Source organism: Pelmatolapia mariae, linkage group LG1, assembly GCF_036321145.2.
Source record: "Pelmatolapia mariae isolate MD_Pm_ZW linkage group LG1, Pm_UMD_F_2, whole genome shotgun sequence".
In the NCBI taxonomy this organism is placed as follows: Eukaryota; Metazoa; Chordata; class Actinopteri; order Cichliformes; family Cichlidae; genus Pelmatolapia; species Pelmatolapia mariae.
The window spans coordinates 31,193,721-31,210,286 of record NC_086227.1 but is presented as its reverse complement, the minus strand read 5'-3'; the positions used below and the strand labels follow the sequence as shown (position 1 = coordinate 31,210,286).

Here is a 16,566-nt window from a genome sequence, read left to right as displayed (position 1 = left end):
AGTTGAACTTTACTTACTTTAAGCCCAACAAGCCAATGTACTCTCTCCTGCTATAAATAAATGCCTGTGCAATAATTTAAAAGAAAATACCTAGAAAATATACACTTTGTTTTTATCGGCCATGATTTTTAGGAATCTATTAACCTAATAGCTCAAATTGACTTCAAAAAGCTAATGCATTTATTTCTTTAATATTTCAATGGATCACTTATTATTGGTCTGTCTATTAGTTTAAAACAACCAAAGTGGTGTAATTACATAAGCAAAACACAAAGATGGCACAATGACAGAGGGATACATTGAAAAAACACGTACGCACACATACTGAGTAAGTGACAGAATGTCATTATGGGAAACGTGTTTGCTTGGAGCCATTCTGAAAATATTTCAATGACTGTCATGTCATTCAGTGCTGTTGTATTTTCCATTTGCTCCTAAATCAAATTCACTCACTCCTTTTCTCTTCTTATGGTATCTTCTTAATTAGCGAGGATAGCTCTATTCAAATTATATCAGAGAACTGATAAAGGGAGCTGTATCAGTATAGGATACCACCTTCTATGAATGCTTTTTAGTAGAACAGAATAGAATACCAGAATAGAATACATGCCTGTGTAATTGTAATACAAAAGTTTCCAGGCAATTGGTTTACGATGTATTTATATTGTCTTTTCACTGACAACTGTAGTTTGTATTAGATAGGCAATAATTAAATGAATTATTTGAGACTAGATGCACCAATCTAACTTTTTCCAGGTACAATAGGCATCACCCAATACAGCACTCCTATCTGATAGCAGTGTTAAAATAAAGAACTTTATTCCACCTAATTTTTTTTAATTAAAATGTAACAAATAAATGCATGTCATTTTACTGACTTTATGACCATGGATTAATTTGCACTAGTCTAGTTTCAGCTCAATATAAGAGTTATTAGACTGTTGCACGCTAGTTTCTCCTAATCTCAGGACAGTACATTACACCTCTGTAAATGCAATAAAAGTTTTCCAATAAGTGTAAAATCAAATATAATGAGACAGAGAGAGACTGAAAAGCTTAAAGCATTGTTATTAAGGATTGGCAGTCATTTAAACACATTTGACTACAGTTTACATTGAAGTAAAAGCCAACCTTCAAACTTCAAACCTTTGGTTGTTAGGTTCCTCAATGTTATATAAGCTCCCATGTTAGTAACTATTGCCATTCTGCTGAAAAGGGGAATAATGAACACAGGCTAATAGAGGACTGAACTGAATAGATGAGCCTCACAGATCTGCTTGTTGTGACTAATACCTGATCCAGACTTTCAGTCAGGATTGGCCCAGTACCCAATTTAAATATCAGATCGATGCATCCCTATATGTTACAATGGAGAATTATTCTATTGAGGCCTTAAGCAATCTGTATTTTTATTGATTTTTTTTGAAGCTCTCACATTTTAAGGTACCTAATAGGGAGCTGTTGACAGAAGATTTCTTGCAGCAGATACACTAAGGTCCATAAGTGTGAAGACAGTGGCACAATTTTTTTTTTTAAAATTTTGCCTCTATACACAAACACAGTGGACCTAAAATCAAACAATGAGGTGTGTTTTCAAAACAAACTAACATATACTTTAATAAAAGTGTTGTTTGTAATACTTGGATGACTGGCTGAATTCTAAAACCTGGACATTATCAAATTCTGTGTTTCCTTCCTTGAGATGCTCTGCAGGCCTTTATTAATTTTAATGGCCTCTTTCACTTCCAGTGACAATGACGCTCTAGACCTTTTATTGGGAGTTCAAGTTACCAAGTGGAATTTCAGTACTTATAATCACCTACACAAATACTTAATTTTTCATGCAATAGCAGGAGAATAGGCCTCATCTGGCCAAGTGTTTGTCAATCAGCTGTCTTTTGGGCCTTTGAAATTGGGGGACTATGTAAAAGAATGTCATAACAGTGTTACTATGCATGCCACTATGCATCCGTGTTGTTGTGGAAGCATTAAAAATGACATTTCCATGTATGTTAATTTCATAATAAAATATACAACACTATTTTCACTTCATAAAACATCTCTATAACCCTTGGTTACAACTAAATAGTTACAATAGAGCAGGATTAAGCTAAAAACACAAAAACAATATCTTAGATTAATAATTGTTTATAAGTACAAGTCTTTGAGTGAACAAAGGCTTTTACATTATGGTTGTCCCATACATGCTGATTGTATGAATCACTGATATCTATGGATATATAGAAAGGCCAGTTTTCTGTATCCTTTAACACTGAACACAGTGTTGCATTCTAGTGCACCAAATGCAGAATGCCAGAGGAAGCCACAATGGGACTGACAAATACTGATAAATATAGAGCACAAACATTTAAACATGCTGCACTTACTCTTAATACTCATTAGATGTCTGAATTGACTGTATAATTGGTGATCTTCTAATTTTTTTTCTTTGATAAAGGATCAGCTTGTATATTGCCAAACAGCTGACATAAGTCTAATGCTATTTGAGATAAATTATTGCTTTTGGAAATTTGTTGCTAAACAACTTGTATCGATTTCCAGTGGAGTATCCAGTAGACAGGTAATTATGCACAGCTAGGTATTGATGATGTCATTTACTTGCCCTAAAGCATCCTGCAGGTCCAAGTTAGACTAGACTAGACTAGACTCCCAGAAGTAGACATAAAATAAATCTGTGCAGCAGGGAAACCTGGCAGAAATCACCAGAGGTTTTTGTGAAAAGGTCGTGTAAAATCTAGAAACATTGACACTTCTTGATTATCTTGATTATAGAACTATGTTTTTCTGACTGTAAGTAGTTGACACATTTTGTGGACTAATTTCTCTGGCATATAGATGACTCTGTAAATTTCAGTATTTTATTCAATGATGGGATTTTATTTGGTGGAATAACGGAAGGTTGAGAGTTTATTTTCTTTTTGTGCATCTCAGTACAATAACCCCCCTGTAAAAAGCATCCCACACTTTCACATTTTTTAAAATTTGAAATGAGCAGAGAAATTCATAAAAGCAAGCTTGGGAAATGTTATTGTGTAGCTCATTTCATTACATTCTCAGTTAATACTCAAATGCAGTTCTTTATTTACACAATTTTTTTAAATTCATTTCTGCATTTCTGCATTGAAAGTATACAGTATTACTTTATAGTTGCTCAGATAATAAGTTTGAATTTTGGGAGCAATCAACATTTTCATTAGAAGTTACAATGACATTTGCGGGAGTAAGTTCACAAACATTCTAGTCTTCTGTATTGTGTCCTATGTACTGCACTGATAATATTGTAAATTCAATTCAATTTTGTATAGCGCCAAATCACAACAGGAGTTACCTCAAGGCGCATCCATACCTTTTTCAAGTGAAGTAAAACGCTTTAGAATGGGATGGGGCATTATAGCATGGGTGTTACTGTACCTGGGTATGGATAGCAGACGAGTCAGTAAGGTCGGTTGGCATCTTTTGGCCGCTTTAGCTGCACCTTCAGCCTCTTCATGCCTATCTGAAAGCCATTCATGGCCTGGATAGCGGCTTGAGCACTGGATGGGTTATCAAAACTCACAAAGCCTGGGACAAGTACACAGAACAGGAGAGAGACGGGGGCAGAAAATGGGAAAATGAAAAAAGAAGGAAGGAAGAAAGAAGAATAGGGAATATGAGAGAGACATGAAAAAGAGAAAGGGATCGGTTAAGGAACAAAGAGGAAGACAGGTGAGATGAAAGAAGCAAGAGAAGGAAAAAATACCCTTTTTAACTCCCAACAATGGCAAAACAATAGGTCTTTGTTTTCGCTTTTCAGGCGATTAATTGAAAATCTCCGAATTAAAAAAAAGATTAAACAAAATACCAGAAAGGCTAATAACATAATAACACAGATATAAAAAAAAAGCAAAGGAGTACTATTAGAAACTGGGTGTTCAACCTGAACAGAGAACAAAAAAAGAAAAAAAAAGGTGTTCAGAGATATGAAAGAGAGAAAAGGAGTCTAGTATTATGTGTAGCGCAAATGTTGCGCCTGTAAAAGTAAACTGTGTGTTGAGCCATACAACTACACCAGTGGTGTGTGTGTCTCTGTGTGCGTGTGTATACATATTTTCATGTATGTGACTGCATCTAAGTAAGGAGCAAAGGGCATCGGGGACGTGACGAGATGCTAGGAGCAAGGTGTATAGGACGGAGGTGCCTGCTGCTCTGAGTTATCACCTGGGTGTCGAGGCGGAATGAGCCCACAGCTTTCCACACTGGGACTCCTTGCCTGGTCTTATCAGACACCTATGTGATTGACGGCCGGAATTTTCCGCCTGCCAACTGATTTGATCACACCGCTATGGGTCCAATTTAATTTGGGGGGAGAGGGCAGGCTTTTGTCAGTACGGGTGAGATAAGGCTGCTGCTTTTACAAACCCTTTAAACAAACTGAGCAGGGAAGGGCCTGTCAGTTGGTAGTGATCCCCCCTCCCAATCCTACAAACACATCCATGCCTACACTATCCCTGGCTTTAATGAATCTCCATACCTCACATTTACATCCACATGCCAAATAGGTGATAGGATTCTAGGGGTCAAAGTAAAGTATAAAAGGACAAAGACTACCCTGCAAACTCTTGAATTCAGGCACATAAAATAAACAAGGAGAATACAATATTTGAGTGTGCTCCTGATTTAAACTGTTTTCTTGAGGTTGATGTTTCATTCCTGTGATGTGGCATGGAGTGTGTGTTGCTGTACAACTCAATACCCCAAACACTTCTACCGCTTGAAGTACAGCTCTTCCCACAACCATCCATATAAGCAGAATGCTGCAAGCTTTGTATTGTTATACATTTCTAATAAAAACACACACTGAGGAGCAACAGGGAAAATCTAAGTCGAGGGGCCAGGTTGAACAGATTAGATTACTGCAGGAGTGATTACCCCCCTAACCCCCACCCACTCACCCAAAATACTGAGATGACCAGAAGACTCACACACAGTAGTGGCGTGCAGTATGCAGTAATGATTTTTTGTACAATGACTTTATTTGCTTATTTGCTGTGATGATTAGTTTATGTTCTTAAGTACTGACAAACTATCTATATGTCCTTTTGTTGAACATATAACATAGCTGTTTATGGATGTAAATGTACTATATGTGCACTTTCGAAGCAAACAACAAACATGCAGAGGCAACTCGTCTTGATTTAAAAATAGAAAAGAGGTACTAAAAGGCAAAATAAAATGGCAAAAAACAAACATGTAGAAAGGGTAAGACGTTTCAGGTGTTCCCTAGGTTAGCTGCATCTTCTTGTTTTCATTTTTGCACCGTATTTAACGTGCTTCCTGTGCGTATGTGTTACGCCATTCTGAGAAGACCTTTTGAAATGTATTTTTGAGCTAATTCCACCTAATTCCACTTAACAAGGTAAGCTTTGATCACTTTTTAAATGTCAATAGCAAGTGACTGAATGCAGAGGATTAAGACTAATTTTGTATCAGAGCCCAGGGTTAAACCAAACATAATAATAACCATAATAATAATATAGCTCTTCATCAGTGAATATCTATGGAGTTTACAGATTAACCTTAATATATGTTTTATTAATTTCTGAGACTCAATAATTCATTAATGATTAAAAAAAAGCTTTGTAAAATTATGTATTTTATAGTTTACAATTATACCAAAGTACATTACAAAAGACTGCACATGCAACTGTAGCATGCATCTTTTGCGATTTCTTGCCATCTTATTTTTTTAATTGTTTTGAGGTGAAATATTCCATCTCACCTGCACAAGTGTTTAATATCACTCCACATCACATATTGATATCCATTTTTCATACTGCAAATAAATGCACTAAACTAAATAGACTAAATTTACAGTTATAAATCCCTTACGAGTATACTGTTCAAGGTTACATCCTTTAGAAGTAAGCATATTCTTTGAGTGTGCCTCCAGTGACCTCCTTTTTTATCACATTCAAATTCTCAAGCTTCTCTGTAAACACTTGGGTAAGAGAACGATCTGTGATTATCTTCTCACAATATGCCAAAACAAAAAAATGAGGTAACACATGCATACATATGGTATTTCTGTTCATTTGCTTACAAATAGCCTTCTGCCCTGACGAGCACTTGGAGAGAAAAAAAAAAAACAGAAAAAAATCTTGGCTAACTAAATGTCATCTTACAGACTGCTTTATTTAAATGTTACATATATAAATAATTAGCCTGCCAAAATTTGAATACACACCACAGTGCTTTGGACATTTTCTGTTTAATTAACAGTAAGGTCACCTAGTTTAGATGAGCGCTTCTTATTTGGTAGCCACTGTAATTGTGCTTTGCATAATTAGATAGCTAAGTATATTTTCTTCTTCATTCAATAGACACTTTATCAGACAATCCACCTATTCACTGTGATACAGCTGTGTACAGTGCGTAGATGCACATATAATGTATTTACACATGTCTGCATTTCCAACCATTAACCACACTATCGAGACTAAACTCACACATTTTTAAGATGAAGTGTTCCAAGTTCTTAGATGCATAATAACTTATCTCCCCTAATGCACAGCATTCTGCCTAATTTGTTAATGTCCTACGAAAGAGCCTTGGGGCTCCTGCTATAAAAAGGAGGGAGAAATTACTTTTTTTAAAAAGCCACAAAAGAATCATGGGTTGAATTGATATTTTTCAGCTAAAATCTTAATTACTTGCTATGAAAAATAAGCTGGGGAGGCTGATGAAGTTGCCGCCCCTTTGTCCTTCTCCCTTGTTGACTGACAGATAGTGATAGTGAGAGGCATATGTTTATAGGAGAAGACACACAGGGAGCTAGCCTAACAAAGAGGGAGAGATGAGAGAAGAGAGGAAAGAGGAGGAAGCCTCACAGACATGCCATGGTGAAGTGAAACTGAAAGAAAGCCAATGCTGGAAATCTCTCTCTCTCTGTCTCTCTTGCTCTCTTTCTCTCTCTCTCTTTCCCTGTCTCCTGAGTGCTGCTGTCCAACTGAATCAACAGCAAGGCCCACACCAGTCTATTATTATCTCTTTAAGCCCATGGATTCCACCTGCACCGCCTCCACCCTGATGAACTGGTTTGCTGTGTGGGAGGCGAGAGAGGCAAGGGAGGGGTGGCGTGATGCTGCTGGGTTGCCCGGCTGGAGGATTGTGGGAGTCTGGGAAAATGCTTTTCTCTTGGGTAAAGGAGGCTTGGAATTGTAGAAAGGGGAAATAGATACTAATTGTCTCAGTAATGGTGTGATAGAGAGGGTGATGAGCAATGTTGGGCAAGTTACTTTGAAAAAGTAATTAATTATAGTTACTAGTTACTTCTTCCAAAAAGTAACTGAGTTAGTAACTGAGTTACAAGATTCTAAAAGTAATTAGTTACTTGAAAAGTAACTATTGCGTTACTTAAAAAAAATGTTTAACCCTCTGGGGTCCAGGGTATAATTGGCCATTTTTAACTACTTTTGATGTTTCCTCTACATTTCACCTTTAAAAACTATTTACTTTGCCTTGTTTGGTATCATCAGCACAACCTCATGTGTCTGAATTTACAGCTATGTTTTCATTTTTACATACTGTATTAACACAATTGATCTAAAACATAAAATCAGTGTAGAAAAAATTAAAATTTTACTGTAACAACCACAAACATGTTTAATGAATCATATTTCACAACTTTAAATGCAAATATAAATTGACAATTTTAAAATCATATGCACAAGTTTTGCAAACAATACAGTTATTTGCAGCCATTTACCTTTTACCCCTTTTTTTAATAACCATTTCAAGCTATTTACATAACAATCAGGTGTTCTGCAATAAATAAGATGCCACACAAATTATTTGTGCCACTCCAAAAATATCTGTCCACTATAAAGGAAAACATCACAGCCTGACCTGCACAGCCTGCAGGTCTGACAGCAGCAGGTGTATCACTCCTGTTTCTACCTGGAGACAGTCGCCTCATTGTTCTGACACACAACACAAAACTATCCACAACACTACACACTAACTACCAGTGTTGGGACTAACACGTTATTAAGTAACGCGTTATTAAGTAACGCGTTACAGTAACTACGTTATTATTGTGGTAACGAGCACGGTAACTAGTTATTATGCCAAAATCAGGAACTTAATAATCGTTACTGGGATTTAGATAGAGTCGTTACTCGTTACTTCGTGTGGTGGCTATTGCGGAGCTTCCACAGATTCAGTAACATTAGCAAGTGGTGGAGGCCAGCAGGTGGATGAGAGAAAGCCTTCTCGGCCGCTGGTCCGAGTGTGAACTGAACTTCAGGTAAGAAGTTATGACCTGCAGTCTATCTGGGTCAGATATAAACCAAGTTTAGATGGAGTTTATTTTCGTTGTGCTGACTTTTTCTGTACTGCGTACTAGCTAGCATGACGGAGTTTCTATACAGCTGGGTGGGTGCTATGATGTTACTGATGAACTGTTGAACTTTATTTTGTTCATAAGGTTAATTATTAGAGTTGCCAACCGTCCTGTAAAAAACAGAATCGTCTCCTATTCAGAGAAAATATCACGCCTTTCGTATTGAGGTGAAAAGGAACACAGTTTGTCCGGTACTTCAGCTACAATGAAAAAGACACAAAGCTGGAGCTGCACAGCTGCCTCTTCTTCTCTCATTCTCTCCCCTCCCTCTCCTGTTTCTACTTCAATCATGAAAACTGATCAATGATCAGCTGATCGGCTTTTCTCTCTTGTTTGTTTATCGCCCACTTTGCGCCAGAAAGAGGAAACCAGCGGATGTTGTGCTAAACAACAGCAGCACGTTTAAGCTTGATCAGCTGTTGTTAGAATTTATTTAATATTAATTTCTAATATCAGCTGATGTTTGCTGGAGCCACAGCTGTAAAAGCTGCTGGTCATGATATCGGTTTGGTTATCTGGTGAGAGGGAAACATGAAGATGAAACCAGGAGATGTCCTTACTAAATCATCAGAGCTGAACAGGTGATGGAGAAACAGGTTGAAGGGAAGTTATGAACTGTTTCTGAGAGACAAATAACACCAGGATCCTTTTTTAAGTAGCTGACAGCTGGTAACTGTGCAGGGGCGGATCTAGCAAAGTTTTGCCAGGGGGGCCAGGTAGGGCATTAACAGGGAGAGGGGGGCACAAGGAAATACTTTTCTTTCTTGTTCTCATTTAAAATGTCTAGCTTTTAAAAAAATATTATCTGAATCTTACAACAAACGATTGATAGATTGATACATATATACCATCAAAACAGTGTACATCACTGTCACAACAGCGTTTGTTTTCATTCAAAGGCTTTATGATTTTTCCTATAATGGTCAAACTGCCCGGGCCGATTTTTTGTCCCAGTCCAGCCCTGTATGCAGCTCATCTGCAGTCTGGTGTTGCCTACATCTTCCTATTCGGAAGGCAGAATTTCCGAGTTCTGAGTACAATCGAAAGCACCACGACTGCAGTTTTTGTGTTGGATGTAAAAAGCGCACATGACGCTGTGACGTAGGCTAGAATCATGGCAGCGGTCAATGACGGTCCAGGCGTGGGATTTCTCTCGTGGAAATATGCACATTATTTTTTTCTTTCTATTGGTAGGTGGGACAGTGCACTTGTGGCAAGTAAGCAAGCTAGAAGACTGGCAAAGTTATGGAAGCAACACATTAACAAGAGAATTCTGAGTAAAACCAAAGTTACTTTCCCTAGTAACTAGTTACTTTGAAAGTAACGAGTAACTTGAAGTAACTGAGTTACTTTTGATAGAAGTAACTAGTAATGTAACTAAGTTACTAATTTAAAGTAACTTACCCAACACTGCTAACTACACAAGACAACACATTAACTACACACTCCAAACACGCTAAACATCACAAATCTCTCACATCTCAAAACTCTCTCTCTCTCTCTCTGTTGTCTTTCTTTCTCTCTCTCTCTCTCTCTCTCTCTCGCCATCACTCCTAAAACTTCCCCCTCTTCCTAAACAACCAAATGTCATGTTGCCATATTATTTTTTGATTGGACGACATGGTGCATTTTTCCACCAACACTAACGGGCTGTGTTTTGTTTTGGTTTTTTTTTTTGTTTTTTTGGTCATAAGCAGAGAGTGCTTGCTAGCGCTATCCTTAGACAATAAACGTGATGAAAGTATTCAGGAAAAAACACCGCGTATATATTTTATCATGACTCTGGTTTTAGTTGCCCTCTTAGCACAATTTAAAAACTGGTATATATCACCTTATTACTTTGTCATCTTGAAGTGGTCATGTGATTGGCTTACCACAACTACTATATTCTTCCTCAGCCAAACAGCAGCACTCATGCGATTGTTTTTCCCCCTTAGCTCCAGGTGTTGTGCCAAAAAGTCATTGTTTGCCAGAAAGTGATTGCCGTCCGCGGGAGCGCGTGCAGCTGCTTAAAGCTGTAGCGCCCAGATTACTTACAGCTACTTCCGTGCAACTGATATAAGATGCGGTAAGCTGAACACAGCTTCAACCATCTGTTTGTTGAAAAAAAGTAACGCGACTGCACCGCATTTTCTTGTTAGTAACGGCGTTGTAACGATAGAAATAGTAATTAGTTAGATTACTCGTTACTCGTTAGTAACGCCGTTATTCCCATCACTGGTGATGCGTAATGTTGTGATCAACAGTGTGATGGATGCATGTGTGAATGACATGCCAGCTGTGGAGAGACACTTGGGTCAGTGGCTAGCTCACCAATTCTAGTGAGCTTTTGGCTTTTCCATTACTAAGACCACTATCTTTTTGTGTGTGTGGTAGACTCAGGGAGCACTGTTCCTTGATCTCCCTCTCTGCTCCCCTGTGCAGTGGCATGTAACGACACTTTTAAAAAATGTTAATTGCAGCTTGATTAGTTCAGACAGTGGGAATAAAAGCAAAAGCAAACACTAATTGCAGGGAAGCAACAAGAGAAATGAGAATATTACCAAACACAGCCACCTTGCAACATTCATTTCATTAGATCATTGGATTTCTTTTTCCTTCTCTTCATAGATGATTTTTGACTCACCGAAACATTTGCTCTGATTAGTCGCTCGGTCCACAAACACTTTGGCGGAGATGACGTTGCCAAAAGGTAGGAACATTTGCATGAGCTCAGCGTCTCCAAACTCCTGGGGCAGGTGATAAATAAACAGGTTGCAACCTTCTGGCCCTGGTGATGAGAGAAAGACAACAGAAGGGTTATGTGGGAGTGTAATGTGCCCGGTGAGAGAAAGACTGACCATAATAACATGGGTGGAAAAAAATAACTATAAGGCAGTCTTGACAATAATCCAGTAATGCAGGAACCTTGGAAGCACTGCACTCTGTTTATTTTATCGGTGGCACAAATATTGGCTTTGTTAAACCTGGTTATTGTGGCATTTGCGGCGTACACAAAGCCTAATCCCATTTTTTCTAGTGTTATAAGGTCAGACTGTATGTTCAGGTTGTTTTTGTGGTTTCCATTTGAATCTTTCTAAGAGCCCCATTTCATACAATAACTGCATAAAGAGGGGACACTTCACTAAATCAGATTATAACGGTTAAATCTGACTTTTGTGTGAGTACATGTGCTGACAATAGCAACACACAGACAGGTAGAAGCAGAAATAGGAGAATGAAAAGAAAAGAAAATAGCCAGATTTAACAACATAACCCAAAAAGAAGTTGAATGAAAGTAAAAGACTGAGACAGCTATACTGGGAAAAGTGAAGCACTGAGACACAGAAAAACAGAGAAGAGACAGAGCACACATTAAGACATAAGCCAAGTTTTTGCCCCAATTACTGTGTGACAGTAGGACTGTCTTCCAATCTCTCTCCATCCTTCACACTCATCCAACCAGCTGCCACATATTGTACAGGCCAATCTGGATAAAGGAAGGAATGAACTGGAAAGAGAGTGAGCCATGGACACATAGAAAGAAAGAGAAATGTGATGGACTCAGGGACAGTAAGCTTGCAGCTGGCTGCCTGGCTAGGTTTCTTCCCTGTCTCATTGCTCAGGGTGATAGCATGACGAGATGAGACTTGGTCTGGTGAGAAGGCTGATAAGAGGGCTGCAGTGGTGGCTGGCTGCAGTGCTACTATGCCTCGTTGAGATAGAGAACACACACACACATATTGGTTGACAGAGTGAATTTTTTTAAGCAGTTATACACTGTATCTCAGTTCTCTCTGTACAGATTTAGGTGCTTCACATAATGTTCACATTAAATTCTTGCTTGCTTGAAAAGCTTTTTGTTTGAAAGAATAAAATACTGGTGCATGAGGACTTTTTTCACATTTGCCTTACAAATATAATCCCCCGTTGTTTTTTGTTATAATCAACTTCAGTATGCATGAGCATGTAACTAATGAATCTTTATGTTATAAAGAATACACTTCAACATTAAGGACTTTTTTTATGCTTTAGCACTACGAAGTGAAGATTAATTGCACAATGCACCGACTAGAGAATAATGGCACCATCAGGATTTACACTTGTTTCATACGAGCCTGGCTCTTACTCTGCCATTCTTTCTAGCACTAGGTACAAAATCTCCTCTGAAAGTAAAGGTTAACTGTGCACAAAACAGGAAGGTGATAGCACATTTATTTTACCCAGAACAATTGAAGTACCTCTACCTGGCAACAGAAAAACAGCCAAGTTGTCTGGAGGTGGCAAAGTAGGTATATAGAGAGGGATATAGGAAGCGTAAACTTCACATTCACTTCATAGAGAGAGCTATGGGACTTCATTTGGTAATATTTCGGCTAGATCAGTGGGTAACAAAACATGCCAGATTATTAGCTTAAGAAAAATGAGTGTTTTAAAATAGAGAGCAAATATTTGTGACAGCAGCACACGGTGTAGGAGAACTTCAGTAGGTGGCGGTGTGTCTGTGCCTTGGTGTCTATGTTGTTCTTCATGTCCAAAGTATAAGATGATGATAAAAAGGAACATGCCAGTCTCCTGTGGTGATCTAATACTCCTTAGTACTGTCTCATACACAGTTTCTAAAGGTTCACATTCCAAGGATGCCTAATAAAGTACTCCATGATCCAAGACACCAGAGTAACATTAGAATGTGTGGCAATCACCTAGGTGTTTGAATGGTGGATTAGGTATATGATGGAGAAGTTGGGGGTGTCCAGTAAAGACCTAACTAGTACCTACATGATGCTATATAAATAAAATGCTATGACCTGTAGCCACTGACATCCAAGGGCCCTAAATTTGAGGTGTGGTTGCTTCTGGGTTACTGGCCATCAGTGTTTTCATTTTGAAACTATTGGGAAAACAACTGGGACATGGAGTCATGGACATGTTGATGTTCCCATCTACTGTTTGATGGCTAGGCATGTAACCAGTCACTTTCCTCATGCCTCTCCAGACCTCCCTGGTGTCAGTCTGCTTGTCCCTCTTCAGGTTCAGGGGAGTAGTGTTGTAAAATAAGCAACGGCTTCAATTGACGTTACTTAAAGCATTATTGTTTAGGCTGAACAATAGGAGTTAGTCGTCATTTCACACAGATGTTTTGCACACCATTGGTAGTTAAAGATGCATTAAGTGTTATGTAGGTACCGGGTGTTTGGATAAATATGTGGAACTAATCAATATCATGTTGGTAATACTGAAAATCAATGATATTTCCAGAGAAACATATACCAGAAAAATAAACAACTTTAACATTCTAATTTTGTCAGATTGATGCACCAAACTCTGGAAAATAAAACAAACCAACAACAACAACAAATCTCTTTTTTGACATAATAGAGAATTAGTTGTATAATGTGGTTAAAATTTGAGGCATTTTTATTTATCCTTGTGGTTGATTTAACAGCAGTGTAACAGTGTATTGACATGACATATATTACTGTCAGTGTGTTTTGCAATACTGAATTAAAATACAATACTGGGGTGCCTAACAGGCTAGTGTTGATATTGCTGGATAAAATTATAATTTTGAATTTTGAAGGACTATTACTGTTGACATACCACACACAGCTAGACTGAAGCCAAATTGCTAGCCTTCAGTGGAAGGTTGAAGCTGAAGTTTGAGTGTGCCTGTGTATTCAGGTTTAAATGTATCTTGTTAAATGGAAGGGCTGCAGACTGTGGCAGTGGCCTGAGACAGGCTGGGACACCAGCCAAAACCCACAGGAGACCAGAACTCAGACAGGCCACTGGCTAAACCAAGAAGAGCTGTGTGATAGTGTGCCTATGAGTCTGGCTGTCTGTATTTGCATTAATGTGACTTCTATGATTCTTGCTAATTATTAAAATGTTCAAATGCATCACTGGGAGATGTTAAGTAATTGCCTTAACGATTCTATGTTTCTTCTATACTGTGGAATTATGCCAGCATGCAACTTGTGTGGATAAGTATGCGTGCATTCATTTTCATTTGTACAGTTCTCCACAGTGACCCTGTCATGCGCACACACTAGTGACAAAATATGAACATAAACTAACTTTTCCTCCAGGCAATGCTGGAAACACTCAGTTTCACGTCCATATATTGATTATTCATACCACTCTACGCTGTCTCATATAATCATATAGATGAATAATTGAGACTGACAAATGGTGCCAAAAAGAGTGATTTACCGCCACAGTATATCCTATACTTTATTATATCTGATGCTGTGCCATAAGAACGAACACTACACTAGGAATGGTAATAAATGATTATGCATGCAGCTAATTAATCTGATGAATATTTATAACCACTTAAACACATTGTAATGGACTGATTAAGCAGTCCAGCACTGCGAGTTTGAATTAGTGCAGTTTTTGAATAATGACAGAGTAACTTTCCATCTCACTGCTAATGTTCTTCTCTTTAAATGGGGAGCCTTTTTCTCATATTTTCCCCAGCCAGCTTTTTCCCTCCCTCGCTAATTCAAAGCAGCGCAGCTACATTAGAATGGAACATGGCAATTATCACCTTTTATCTTGGGTGGGCGCGCTTGCTCGCTCTTACCTTCCCTCTGTTGCTGGGGAATGATGGTTGGTTGCTGGGGGAACGCTTGGCTGATTGGCGCATAGGCGGCAGGGTAGGCTGCTGTTGCAAAGGGAGAACCAGAGTGGAGTTTTTCACATCTCCATTTTCATATTTGACACAACAAAACTCAAATCATTATTCCATTGTTCATTTGTGTCCTCTAGACATTGCATAAATAAATTGCATGATGACTGGGAGCCTGGGCTCATTTGGCTGGCAGATCACTTCACAAAGAGAATGGTAAAAGGGGAAGTTCAACTAAGCAGACGCATAAAGAAAGGGAGTAAGACTAACACCATGTTAATGAGAGCTGATGTCATGCACAAAGCAGTGCTCACGACAGGTCTGTGTCATCTCTCATCCAGGAGGCTTATGGTAGGTTAAAAATCTCAGCTCTTGGTGTACTTTTAGAATTAGGGTTTTTTGTGTGGGTGTATATCAAGTCAATTAAAAATCTTTTTGCAGTTCTAATGTAATGTAGCCTAATCCAAGAGGAAACTGGCAAGTCATCTGGCAATCGCTACCTGTCATGTGCCTGCTGATGTGACAAACCGAATGGGAGAGGGAAGAGGCAAAGGGACAGATGGAGGAAGTGAGGGAGTAGTGAAGGTAGGAGAGACAGCTCACCTGCGTAGTGCTGGACGCCAGCATAAGCCTGTTGGAGAGGGTCGGTCACTGTTGGACTCTGTGCTGCACAGAGACGAAAAGAAAGACAGACAACAAAGAGCAAAATTAAAGTAAATGAGACAAAGAGAGGATAGATAGCGGTCAAGACGGACACACAGGCAAAGAGAAATAGAGAGAATGTTAAACAGCACGACAGAAATTGTGGTTAGTTGTAGAGAAACATCGGGGGGTAAGATCACACAGGGAGTGAGAGAAATTTGGGTTGTCATGTCTTTCAGTTCTTCAAAATGCCTGTTCGTCCCAGATGTTTGCATCAAATATTAACTACATGCCAAACAAACCACTTTGTAGTTCATTACAATTGCAGCTGCCTTTGCATAATGCAAAAGTGGAGAGTGAATGTCTGTCAATTTTTCAGGAATCAGTCCAAGGCAACATTAAGAAGCTGAGAACAGACTGAGACATATCAAATTAGCCATAATTGACTGATGGATGAACTGATGGATTCATCATGATACTGGGCTGGCTTCTCAGAAATCTGTCAAAGCTACTGTTGATTGACCCTCAAGCCTTAAATGCTTCAATTCAGTTGAAAAAAATATGATCAGAAAGTGAAGTTTAAAAGAGCCTTTTGAACTTTTAGTTTTACATGAACTAATATAAGTTGTTACAACTGACAACTTGCATTGTAGCTCTAGTATCCACCAACATGAATATTGTTTTCTGTGGTAAATCTGGTGAGCTGGCCAAGGACTTTAAGAAAATTCCAAAATTGTGGCTAACCACAATTTTGAGCAAAATTGAATGCTCAAAACTTATAACAAAATTTGGTTGATGAGTGAAAGGTAGAGAATTTCAGGACATTGGCAAGGCTAAAGAAGACAACATCTGGTTAAAAAGAGTATATATAAGTGGATATATCTATTAATAGATATCTGTTTAAGAGATA

At 38.4% G+C, this 16,566-nt stretch overlaps 1 protein-coding gene across 12 annotated transcripts in view; it reads right to left on the bottom strand.

The window, feature by feature from the left end:
- Positions 1-16,566, bottom strand: part of celf6 (CUGBP Elav-like family member 6) — a 149,544-nt gene that overhangs the window by 6,392 nt on the left and 126,586 nt on the right. For 10 of the 12 annotated variants that reach the window (XR_010094323.1, XR_010094332.1, XR_010094336.1 and 7 more), the window contains 4 exons: positions 15,618-15,680; positions 14,970-15,050; positions 11,028-11,171; positions 3,433-3,582 (listed from right to left, as the gene is read on the bottom strand). Coding sequence is in view for 1 of the 12 variants with exons in the window: in XM_063478766.1 (XP_063334836.1) it covers positions 3,455-3,582; positions 11,028-11,171; positions 14,970-15,050; positions 15,618-15,680 (416 nt within the window). In the remaining 11 variants the exon portion in view is untranslated. The remainder of the gene's footprint in view (positions 1-3,432; positions 3,583-11,027; positions 11,172-14,969; positions 15,051-15,617; positions 15,681-16,566) is intronic. The other 2 variants (XR_010094331.1, XR_010094340.1) reach the window with 1 other exon arrangement.